General features: G+C 41.5%; 1 protein-coding gene across 6 annotated transcripts in view; it reads left to right on the top strand.

Annotated features, from left to right (window-relative positions):
* Positions 1-12,144, top strand: part of LOC118424722 (POU domain, class 6, transcription factor 2-like) — a 44,254-nt gene extending 32,110 nt beyond the window's left edge. For 2 of the 6 annotated variants that reach the window (XM_035833413.1, XM_035833414.1), the window contains 12 exons: positions 192-312; positions 3,194-3,291; positions 4,645-4,704; positions 4,981-5,073; positions 5,778-5,894; positions 6,625-6,754; positions 7,270-7,859; positions 8,107-8,155; positions 8,632-8,806; positions 9,272-9,443; positions 10,252-10,449; positions 10,967-12,144. In XM_035833413.1, coding sequence (XP_035689306.1) covers positions 192-312; positions 3,194-3,291; positions 4,645-4,704; positions 4,981-5,073; positions 5,778-5,894; positions 6,625-6,754; positions 7,270-7,859; positions 8,107-8,155; positions 8,632-8,806; positions 9,272-9,443; positions 10,252-10,449; positions 10,967-11,227 — 2,064 coding nt within the window. In that variant the 3' untranslated portion in view covers positions 11,228-12,144. The remainder of the gene's footprint in view (positions 1-191; positions 313-3,193; positions 3,292-4,644; positions 4,705-4,980; positions 5,074-5,777; positions 5,895-6,624; positions 6,755-7,269; positions 7,860-8,106; positions 8,156-8,631; positions 8,807-9,271; positions 9,444-10,251; positions 10,450-10,966) is intronic. The other 4 variants (XM_035833418.1, XM_035833417.1, XM_035833415.1 and 1 more) reach the window with 3 other exon arrangements.
* The last annotated feature ends 587 nt before the right edge of the window (positions 12,145-12,731 follow it).

Raw genomic sequence — 12,731 nt, forward strand, 5'->3', positions numbered from 1 at the left:
TATATGGGCAACTTTAATTTAACTTGAACTACTATTTTCAGCGATATGTGGAGCCTGGCAGAGGCTATTGACGTTTTACATTTTATTCTTTTCCTTGCAATATGTTAAAGTGTCAACAGGGGGCAGCGTTAAATGTCAGTGTGGCCACAGGAAAAGACTGCAACTGACCACCTGAATTTCTTATCATGCAGGACCCGATGATTTCTGGCCAGCAGCCCGTTTCCACGACAACGGATGGCTCCTCAATTCCTGACCAACTTCTGAACGCAGTCCACTCCATGAACGACCACAACGAGGGTGGGAAACAAGATGGTGGGTTCGAACAATCAATCGATCAATCAATCAAGATTGGTTAGTCAATAACAGTGATCACAAGCTGGCCTGTGCTTTATTTTACAGATTGTTCCCAGGCGTTTCACACATGTTGCAAACATGTTTAACTGTGTGAAAGCCATGCAGTTCTTGATTAAAACATGTTTTAAGCACTTGCACTAAGTAGCTGTCTAATCAATCAATCAATCAAAAATCGTCAATCTGTAATAACAGCAACCACAAGCAGATTGTGCTTGCTTTATATGAGACCAGGTAAGTTACATTGCAGTTGCTGTAAACATGTGAATTGCTCTGAATATTAATCTATGTAAAATAATAGGTTACCTGGTAGTACTTAAAGTTATGTTGCAATTCAACAACAGCTTAAGGTTTCAAAACCTCATTTTCATGTCCTTGATATTAAAGGCCATTGAATTGATTGCACGTTTTTTCTTTAAATATTCACAGTGCGACAGGTCGGTAATGGTAGTTCTCTCGAGTTCCTCATTGTGTGTCCATGTGTTTGCCCGAGGGTAGCTCACGTGCTCATGAATCAATAATATGCAAAGAAAAGGTTTGTCCTTTATGTAGGTTGAGTTACACGTTCGGCCCAACATATGATTCCATGTTAATAACGGTAATTGACAGGTATTAGTGTAACGTTGCGTATCCTGCATTCAAATTGCTGCATCAGAGAAACGACAAGCTTGCTCATGTTTCAGTTACATTAATGCAGGGGATGAACAATCATACAAACCTGTGCCTGTGTCTGACAGGTGTGTTTAGATTGTGTGTACCTGGTATTTGTCTTAACTGACTGGTAAAATTTTAGCATTAGTAATAGTAATGAAGTCATTTTCAAAAAGTTCTAGACATCTGATTTTCCCAGAAAATTCATGGCTTTCTGGTATTCGTCTGAAGAAATTGATAATGTTTTAGCAAGTGATGAAGTCGATTTTTTAAAACTGTAGACATCTGAGAAAATTCTTGGCCACGTGGCTTCAGTTTTAAGTCTTTACTTATAGGCATTCATATATATTCAACTATGATTAAAGGGGCAGAATGACAAGATCTTAAATTAAAACTGCAGACATCTGAGTTTCCTTGAAAATTCTTGGTCACATGGCTTTAGTATTAAGACACTCATATATGATAAGAACTATGAGTAAAGGGGTAGAGTGACAAGATCTACTTAGGAAGAAAAGCTTGTAGATGAACTTTGGCATGTCTTAAAGTGAAAGTAAATTGAATGTCTTGCTCTTGACCTTACTTGCGCAAGACGAACAAGGTGAAATCGACAAGACGCGGCCTGATTTTCTAAGAAGTAATTGATTCGTTCTTAAGAAGCTATCTTGATGTATCGATACAGTTAACATTTCATGTGTACGGGATCGGAAATTACGCACTTCTTATTCCCCCCTACTCCTAACTTCCATTAGCTGCTCTAAAATATTCAGATCATCTTTAATTATTCATAGAATTATATTCAAAGGGAGAGCGGCGGCACATGCAAGTTTCATTATGCAATTGGCAGGCTCATTTATAATTACATTTGCATGCAATTTTATATTCGCAAAGGTGCTATTCATCTGCCATGTATGGGGAGCATGAATAATGTACAGGCTCGGGAAATTAAATGCGGAGGAAGGGTTAGGATTAAAACACAGCGACAAAAACAGAGAGAGAGAGGATCGTTGCGGAGGTTGTCACCGTTCCAGAGACGGTAGATAGATGGTTACGGAAATGCCAGGGCCGTTCGCAGTGTCGCCATGGTGTCTTCTTAACGTAGCGAAGGCCGCAGGTCGAGATGGTAAGGATAGAATAAGTACTTGCACCATTTCCTGACCTTTTTGGATATTCATCCCATGTTGATGATATGAGAGTAGCATATAATTCCTAGCTGATATATTTTCCTGTTCAAAGTTCGCAAAGAAGATATTTTAAAGATAAATGATGTTGCACTGATGGTGAGGGGATTCTTACTTTCTAAAGCTTTCTTATGTTTGAAAAATATTTCACCAACTTTTCTTGATGTTTAGCAAACTATTGTCTGCAAAGGAAAGCTAGTATTGTTTATATTTTGCTTGTGACAATATTTGCTTTAAGTTCCCTACCTATAGTGTAAGGTGGGCATACAAAAAAGGGAAGTGTAGGGTGTTTCCTATTGTAGAATGTAGAACAGCGATGTTGCATGCATTCCATACATTCAGCTCGAGTAGGAAATTGAATTATACATGTATGCCAGGCCCCTAATTATTATAATTCTTCATTATTGTGCAGAGCTCACTGCTCTGAATACAGAATAAGACAGTGGCTTCATCGTGCATTCTTCTATTTCAGAATCAATCATTTTAAGGACAGTACATGTATTGTGCTTGATCCCTCCTATTCTCGTGTTAAGCCAGAATGATAGTCTAGCAAAGTATGTATCTTAATGGTGGTGTTTCCTACAGAAAAGTTCAACCTTCATGTTAACAGTACACAGTACACAGAATGTATGTTGTTTATACTATTATCAGTCCTAAATTTGATTAATTCCTTAGAATTGTCAGATATTAGCAACTTGTGTAGTTAGACTGTGTTGTATCTACAAGTTGCCATGCGTTGTATCCTTTACTATTTTCACGCAATAAAGTTCCTCCTCTTCTTCTTGTATGCAAGCAAGAATTGAAAAGCTTGCAGCATATTCAAAGGGATGTTGAAAAAAGTTTTTCTTTAAATTACAGTCATATAATTTTGGATGTTACCGTAGCATATTGTATAATTAATCTATTTCAGCTTCAGGTGTCAGGTGGGCAACTTAAGCGTAGCTTTTTAGCTTAATGCGTTTCCCTCGATTATAGAGTAAATCAGTTGTTGTCCTTTCTGGTCTTTCTTCTAGGTGGTGCGACAGTTCCCATCATGCAACCACAGATGCTGATGGCCCCAGTGGCTGCTGGGATACCTGGTTTCCAACAGCCTGGTCTGCTCCCATCACAGGTGAGACTTTGGCATCACAATTTGTGCCTCCTCCCCCTTAAACCTTTTTTTAATGGCTTACTTAAATGCTCAGAATCCATTCATACCTTCTCTCCAAGCTTAGATTCAGCTCTGATCAACCAGACGTCCGATCAACCGCCTACTCGAAAATCATTAGAACCTCACAAACTACTCAGATTAGATTAGAATACTCGCCAAGCAGAGGTTTGCTACGGCTGTTTTGGACATGTTTTTATGTTATATCATTGGGTTTTCTATTTTGTGCTGTTTTCCTTATGTCTTCCAGCATAAGAACGCATCAAAAACAGCCAAAACTGAACCCCTAGCATACAACATACTTTACAGAGAACTGCATGTAGTATATTTCGGCTTCCTGCTTTGCGTGTTTTGTATATACCCTGTATTCTCTTTTCTCCTGTATTCTTCTGTATGCGTCTGTAGGTGTCTGTTTGTGTGATATGTTGATTAGGTTCCCTTATAAATTACCTTGTCAGTGTATGAAATGAATAGATATATCACATAGGAAGTAACCAGGGAAGGCTACAAAGCCCCCACCCCCAGCTAGATATCACATGGAAAGTTTCTCTCTTTCTTCTTTTTTCTTTGACTGACAGAAATAGCAAATTGGATTATTTTGCCCCTGAGGCCTTCAGAATACTCCAGCCAGGAAGACCGTAATTACTTTGTAATGATGTAATTAGTTGTTGAATTTTGATTAATGTCCCCATTCTTCCAAAGTGGGTCGTGTTCCATATGAAATAGGATATTAAGAAATTTACTATCGATGATGATGATGATGGATGTTAACAGTGTTTGAGAAAGACTGACTGACGGTTCATTATAACCTTTTAAAGAAAGAAATAAGGATTTACATTTCCAACAGTGTCTTTACTGTTTCCCTTTTGTGGACCAAAAATCTATTTACATGGGTCTCTATGATACCCGAAACTGTCTCCATGATAAGTGCTTTGTCACCACGGTAACTGCCATGTCTCCATGGTTACGTCTTTGTCTCCATGGTAACTGCCATGTCTCCATGGTAACTGCCATGTCTCCATGGTAACTGCCATGACTCCAATGGTAACTGCCATGTCTTAAGGGTAATTGCCATGTCTCCATGGTAACTGCCATGTCTCCATGGTAACTGCCATGACTCCATGGTAACTGCTATGTCTCTATGATAACATCCATGTCTCCATGGTAACTGCCATGTCTTCACGGTAACTGCCATGTCTCCATGGTAGCTTCCATGTGTCCATGATAGCTGCCACATCTCTATGGTAACTGCCATGTCTCCATGGTAACTGCCATGTCTCCATGGTAACTGCCATGTGTCTGTCCCCACCTCTGCAGCAGCCGGCTGGACTGCTATCCCAGAGTTCCACAGGGCACGCCATGCCCTCTACTGGCTGGGTTAGTGCACAACTTGTAATCGTGCACGTTTTGCTGTGAGCGAAAAAACGCAGAAAAATTGATATGTGATCAACAATTTTATGCCCCTTGGCAATGGTTGACCCTCCCAACAAAACTAATATCAGCACCTTTTACTAGGAACGGTTGGATGACTGGAAACGCAGCATTTTTTCCTATCCCTCACTGTGCTTGTTTGTGTGTGTTTTGCTCCACTTTGAAGTTGTATGTGTGTCCACTTGCACTGAACCTTTGATATGTCCTCCTCTCTGCAAGCAGCAAGGATCGGTGTCGCCAAACACCCCCGGCTTGTCCCAAAGTTCTGCTGCCTCCACCAATGCTAACATGGCCTCTAACATGGCATGTAGTTGGGTTAGTCTCGGACTGTCTGTCTAACTTTTGTAACTAGTGGGCAGGGCTGCCTCCAGCTTTGAATTTCTTTCCGTCCCACTCATTGTTTTGGAGCCAATTGTTGATTTTCTGTCAGTGTAAAATGTATCATTTTTAGCTTATGGGAACACTCTTCTATTCTATCAATTTTATGTACTAAGTTCAGTGAAAATATGCATGAAATTCTGGAAATCAAACTGTGTTTCTTTTATGTTTCTTGATTTGTATTTAAGCATGAAATTCATACCTGTTTGTACAGTGCACATGTATGTCACTAAACAGTTGCCTGAGGTCTTCTGTTTGGGGTTAACAGGGCCTAAGTCAAGTCAATATTAGTACATGTATATGTCACAGTAGAGATTCAGGACAATCACCGATTGTCCTAAGACAGATCGCGATCTGAGTTGGTCCTGGGATAGACTGCGGTGATTCTACTAGAGACTAGTACAGATTGCAATCGGGATCTGTCCTAGGACAAACTCCGATCCAAACTCAAATGATTCTAAGATAAAGAAAAGAGCAATACTTCTTTGATAAACCATGATGTTGTTTAGTATCACTGCAAACCTACTATCACTTATTACCAACTACACTCAAGGCTACCAGACACTTCTACAATGTTGACATATGGACATATATATAACGTAATTGTTATGACCTAATGTGTTCCTATGTATTTTCTCTAGATCCAGACAGTGAATGGTCAACAGATGTTGCTCATCCCTGTTGCTGGACCAAACGGCCAGCAGCAGCTGCTTACCATACCAGTGTCCATCCCTCAGTCGCCGGGCCAACAGGGGCAGGTTTGTTTGTTTGTTTGTTTATATCTTTATGAAAGCTCAAATTCATGGCTTGGCTCTGACTCTTAGTTTTTGTAAGAATGATTTTGAACTGTAATTTTAAACAAAACAGATTCAATACTCAAATTTTAACACACAACACCAGCTTTTGTCAAGGAATGAATCCAATGCTTCTGTGTTATGTTGTGTTTTGTTTTGTTGTACTAAGGGCTTTAAAAGCTCTACGTACTGATTTTCTACTTGGTACTCAACACCAAATTTATGGCAAAGGATAGAAGTTGTACACACACACAGTGCTACAGTGCCAGTGGACTAGCTCCCTGCTTTATTACAGTTACAGTACACAGTTGTGTGGCCCAAGGACTGAAGAAACAGAGATGACCTCATACAACCTATATTGTTAGAAAGGAAATTGATCTCGATCCAGTTTTAGCTCACTGAAGAGCTAGTCATCCATTGATTATGACAGAAAAAACAGGCACTATGTAGGCACTATTTGCAGATCCATTGTATCTGGGAAAGGCCACTAGCTCTTTTCGACAAGCACAATGAACAGTGGACCACGGCTTAACGTCCTGTCCTAAGGACTGCAACTCTTTCCGGTAGCGTGTATGTTGGGTGAGTGTGACACAGTCAGAATCAAACTCACGGCTTTAAGTTCCAAAGGCAGGGCCCCTAACCACTAGACTACACAGGCTATCAGGACTGTAATTTTTGATGTCTCTTCCTCCAGGTGGCCCAGATCATCGCCCTCCCCACAGCAGGTGGCCAGGTGCTTCCCACAGGTGGGCAGATGCTAACCCAGGCTGCTGTGAACGGAGGAGTCGTCGCTTCACCTGGCGCCCAGCAAGCTGCTCATTCAGGTAAAACTTGTTTTTATAGTACAGTCACACCTTTCTTAAGTAACTTTCTATAGTAGGGTGCAAAGTTCAGTGGTTTGATAAGTTACACTTCCAAGAGGCCATGAATTTGAATCTCAGCTGTGTTTGCTCGCTAAAGCGTAAAGCCAAATAGCTGCATTGTGACCCTTTTATAAAAAAATTTTGTGTTGCACTTGAGTTGAAAATAGATCATGACTGAGTTGTTGCCATTTTTTTGTAGCTTTTAAAAGACACAGAATCAAAGAACACACTGTGATTCAGTCTTCCGCAGACTCCAATGAAGAACTCAAACCTAACAGAAGTAGTTCTAGATCTTAGCACGGGTATTTTACTTTTTAGTATTGGTCATTTTTGTATCATCTGTTAATATCACTGTACTCAGTATCATTCCATGCATCATGTACTTGCGATTAGCCTTCGGGAATATATTGCATATGAACGGTTATATTCTTAACTACATGATATCAACACTACAATAACAAAAGAAACTTTTACAGGTATTGCAATCCATGCCACAGCAGCCAATGAAATCGCATCCCCAACCAAGTCAGCACCCAGCCCAACCACAGTAACCAATCAGATCATCAGAACGACGTCGTCTCGGATTACCGGCACCTCCGTCATGACCAATCAGATCGCAGGAACCCAAGTTGTCACAAGCCCGAGCGGACAGATTCAGCTGATCGCTGGAAACACGGGATTGGTTAACCAGGCCACTGCGAACGCCACGCAGATTTTAAACCGTGTCCAGGCGGCGCCACCAGTCACTTCGCAGCTCGTAAACGGGACCCATGTTCTCACGAACGCTTCCCCCGCGAGACAGGTTCTAACGTCAGCGATTCCGCAGGGTGTGACCACGTCGGCCGCCATGGCGGCGCACCTGGCCAATCAGGTCGTGGCGACGCAAGCAGCGGCAACCAATCAGACCACGGCGACGCATCATCATGTGGTGACCAATCAGGCGACAGGAGGTCAGGTGCTGACCAACGCGGCAGGACAGGTGTTAGGAACGGTGGTCGGAACGCAGATTTTAACACCTGGAGTGATCTCGCCAGGTGTCACCGTAGCTGCGTCAGGTGGAGATGAGGTCCGTGAAAACTTTTTCTTCCTTTTTGTATTTAAAAAAAAGAATATCATTAACAAAGATAAAGAAAAGAAAAGGTATAAAAGTTGTAGATTTAAGTGTAGGAATACGATTTTGAAGGTTAGACATCCAGGTAAACAATATTTAAAGGCTGTTTAATCTCTACAGTTGGATAAAAATTGGATATGTTCTTAGCTGTCTTGTGCTGTATTTCTCATTAGTTGATTCCTTTTTTATTTTCTCCTTACAGCTTCATTCTCAAGCATCACAACAGTCCATCTCCCAGCTGGCAGCAGCAGGTAAGGAGATTTTCCTTTCCCTACAAATTAGTTTTCTCTCAGATATTCATCTTCATCACTGTTAATGATTTTGGTTGGTTTATGATCAGGGCAAGTCAAAAAGTTGTGATAGAATGTGGGAAATGATAACAGTATCTCAGACAATTGGTCATTGTAGACAATGGGCCAAGCATTGGAAAAATAATCTAACACTAACTTAAGCCCTTACGCAGAGGTGGTCACTAGCACAGTTGTGAGTGTAGCCAGGTGGACCTTATGAAAGTCCAAGTCTTATGCAGAGGTGACTGCTAGCACAGTTTTGACAATGGCAAGGTTATCTTTATGATTGTACTGCAGAGGTGGTCACCAGTACAGGTTTGACTGTATATCAATGGTCAGGTAGAGGTGATCATTTGTTCAGATTTGGCTGCAAGTATCACTAGTGACAAACTACAGAAAGTACAGAAAGGATGATGATGATGATGTTGTATCTCCAGCAGATATCCTTGGCTCCACGGAGAGCACAGTGGATGGGATAAATCTTGAGGAGATTAAGGAGTTTGCCCGCCAGTTTAAGATCCGCAGACTCTCGCTGGGGCTGACACAGACCCAGGTGGGACAGGCACTGAGCGCTACTGAGGGCCCAGCTTATAGCCAGTCTGCTATATGCAGGTATGGAAGTCAACATGTATAATTCTATTTTTTCCTGGTAGAGAAAGCATATTGGTTTTGCTAGTGGTGTGTTCTTCTTCTTCTGTCATGAACCAGTCAGATCTTAGAACTGCTGTAAACCAATCAGAGCTTGAATTACTGAGAACCAATCAGAGATTAGAACTGCCTGTGACATCAGCTGTACAGCAAATATGCACAATACTAAACGGAAAGCTGACACGTAGTAGTTTTGGTTGGTTTGTGTGAGATTCTAGATATTACAACCAAGTTATTTTTTTAGGTTAGAAAAGCTACACACCCCGAGAAGTTTATTAGTTGTTTATTTGTTTGTTTGTCAGATTTGACCCCAAGTTGTATTTAAGAAGCTAGACACCACTCAAGAAGTTGCTAAGATGTTTGTTTGTTTGTCAGATTTGAAAAGCTAGACATCACCCCCAAGATTTTGTTTGTTTGTTTGTTTGTTAGATTTGAAAAGCTAGACATCACCCCCAAGAGTGCCCAGAAGATCAAGCCTGTCCTGGAGCGCTGGATGGCTGAGGCCGAGGAGAGGTATAAGAACGGGGCCGCCAACCTGTCCGAGTTCATCGGGCAAGAACCTTCCAAGAAAAGGAAGAGAAGAACGTCATTCACACCACAGGTAAGGTCTTAGAATATTCGTGAAACTCTATGTCTATGGATGTGTTGTCATCTCGGTACGTCAGGCGTCCATTCGGGTGATTTGAAGTGAATCACCAACTCCAGACAGAATGATTTGTACCTTCGTAGGAACCCAAGTACTAGTATTAGAGCCCCTAATTTTTTTGACAGTAGTGGGTGGTTCTTTAATGTGCCTGGTGCAAATTTCTAGCCAGCGTTCGTCCTTCCGTCCTCGGACAGAATTTTGCTGCTGGGGACGGACATAAATTTTGTGCATTCTATCCTTTATGATGGACAAAAATTGGCATGTTAAGATATCCAAACAGATGCCATTGAACCAAGCAGAGTCTACAAGCAAAGTTTGCCCCTCAAAATGCCAGAAATAGCATTCAGAGGGTCTAGATTTTAAAATTTTCCAGGGGAACATGCTCCCAAATACCCCTAGGATCATTGCGCCTTTGGGTCGCGACAGGATTTCCAAATTCAAAATCCAGGGACGGAAAAAAATCAGGCTGACTAGAACACTGGTGGGGTGTAAATCTCCGTTAACACGGAACCTCCACTTAACGCACTATTCTATTCAAATTCTTGATACGAGATGGAGATTCACAAGGGCTCCATCTGAGTGAAGTAGTGAATCACAGAGACAGAAGGACTTACTTACCCTTATATATACCGGGTCGTAACCTTTAGTACTGTTTTTCGAAAGGTGCGGTGGGTTCTTGTGTGCGTGGGGTGTGACTCTCTGTTAACACAGGACCTCCATTTAACATCATGTCCTATTCAAATTCTTGCTGCTTCTGTTCCAGGCCTTGGAAGTGCTGAATGCCCACTTTGAGAAGAACACCCATCCGTCGGGAGCAGAGATGACCGCACTGGCCGAAAAGCTGAACTACGACAGAGAGGTGATCCGCGTATGGTTCTGCAACAAGCGACAGGCCCTGAAGAACACCATCAAGAAGCTCAAGACTCACCACGAGGCTGTGAGCGCACATCACGAAGCCGTGGTAGGCAGGCAGCTGTTTCTGTTCATTATAAACTTCACCTAACCGACACTAAGGATAGTTGGGACTTACCCAAACTTTTGGCTGCCTTGTTAAAGCCTCTTTTCAAGGGGGGATAGTGCATTATGCAATTTGCAAGATTCTTGTAGTTCTCAATGCACAAATAATAAAATTAAGAAATGTCCGTAACAAATTGCTTTAGTTGTATTTGTGCCAATCAATTTAGCTGTTGAACTGGAGTTATTAGATTGTGAAAAAAAATTGAACCTATTATAGTGTCAGACTATAACCCATACAGTATCACACTTCACTCAGTATCCGTTTGTGTGTAACACTGTTTTATTCTCCTGTATTGTTTTATGCTGAAAGGCAGATGCTGCTAACTGCTACCAGGTCTGTGTCGTTCTTTGAAAAAATATGGTAAAAAGTACTTGACTATAAGACATTAGAAATCAGGGTTGTCCAAATTCCGAACCTGTTTGTAAATTTGGAATTGTAATATTTTTTTTTTCCTTTTCAGGTAACCCAAATAGCTGGCCCAACTCATGTAACCCAAATCCCGCAACAGGTCAACCTGGGGTCACAACAGGTCAGTCTGGGGTCACAACAGGTCAGTCTGGGGTCACAGGTCAGCCTGGGTCCTCAGGTCAGCCTGGGGTCACAGGTCAGCCTGGCTCAACAGGTCATGAACTCTCAGGTCACCGCCCACGTGACCTCCCCCACCATCACCACTGACAACCTCACAGCTCAAGACTTGACGTCAGGAAGCCTCTCACCTTGAAGATTTCCGAGACGTCTTGAAGGTTTCTCCTCACCTTGAACCTTGTTAAGACCACTTGAAGACTTGTCTTAGTCCCCCTTTCATCCCAGTGATGCTCCCTGCAAATTTAACGTTAAGGTGAAGACAAAGGATGATTCGGCAAGTTTGGTCTCTGCACTCTGAAATGTAAGTAGCACATAGAAAGAAAGAAAGTTTCAAAATGTTGACAAATGTGGAAATGTGTATACAAGTAGGACTGGATCATAATGATCCAGTCATGTTCCCAATCATTTCTCCCCCTCTCAAAGGGTAGAGCTGGGGGGCCTCCCTCAAGAACTTTTTAAAATTTAGAAGCTCTTTTTAGAGTTAGGAGCCATTTCTAGGCAGAATTGAGAAACAAACTAACACTGAACATTTCTATTTGTGAACTGTATTCACCACTGTCCCACTTTCAAAACAAGTCAAAAAGTGAACATTTAACCCTAACAGTAAGGGTTTTGGTAAATGTCTTTAGACCCAATATTACGGGACCACTCATTTTTGCTCGGAGCATTACTGGAAACTAGAAGATAAAAAATCCATTCTTGACATGTCGTGTAATCGGTAGTACCACCACCTCAGCTTGCATGAATATACCGCAGTGTTCTCCAGTGTCAAACATAGAAAACATTTCTACCTCCTACCAACAACCAATAACCGATAACCCCAATATTAACACCAAAGTCGTTCCCATTCTTTGATAGCTTGAGTCCGTGCATGACTAAGTGTACCATGTAGTCCGTGTGTGCCAGTATTTTCAAAACTCAAACCACAGAATATCCTAGTATCTAAGGGTGGGTACCGGTACACCGTACAAAACCGGTTTTTCTTATTGGACCGGTCCGAAAAAAAACGACCTGAAAAAATTTGGTGGACCGGATGTTGGACCTGATAGAAAAGAAATAGATAATATGAACTGACTTTCAAACGTTTTGGGGCTTGCCGGCCGAAGGAAAAAGCAAGAGCGAAGTAGAGTAGAGTCCATGGCCATCTCTCCCAAGTTTTAAAGCCAATCCTACAGAGGCAGTTAGCCTTGTAGGATTTTAAAACATCCGTGGCAATAGAATACTCCACCAAAAAGGTTTCCTTGTGGCAAAATGGATCATTGTTTTGAGTGTCGTCTATTCACAAGTTTTCACATACTGAATCAGGTCCGGACCTAGACCTAATCCTCTGGACCTGAACCGGACCTGGACCTGAATTTTCTGTACCGGTACCCACCCCTACTAATAACATTGCAGTGTATGATACTGTATTTCTGAACACCTGAAGTCCAAAGACTAATGATGAACTATACACAAAATCCTGTCCAAGGCTCTTTGGTCAACGTCACACGATAGCTTTGCAAGCTAGTCCTAACAAAGAACAGAGTTATTCTGTCATGATTTAACGTACAATATTGTTCAAATTTGTTTTTGTTCCATTATATTATTACAGTCATTACTGGAGTAAGTTTTATCCAAGATACTGAATTCAAACTTTTTTT

The sequence above is a fragment of the Branchiostoma floridae genome, chromosome 10 (assembly GCF_000003815.2).
Source record: "Branchiostoma floridae strain S238N-H82 chromosome 10, Bfl_VNyyK, whole genome shotgun sequence".
Taxonomy (NCBI): Eukaryota; Metazoa; Chordata; class Leptocardii; order Amphioxiformes; family Branchiostomatidae; genus Branchiostoma; species Branchiostoma floridae.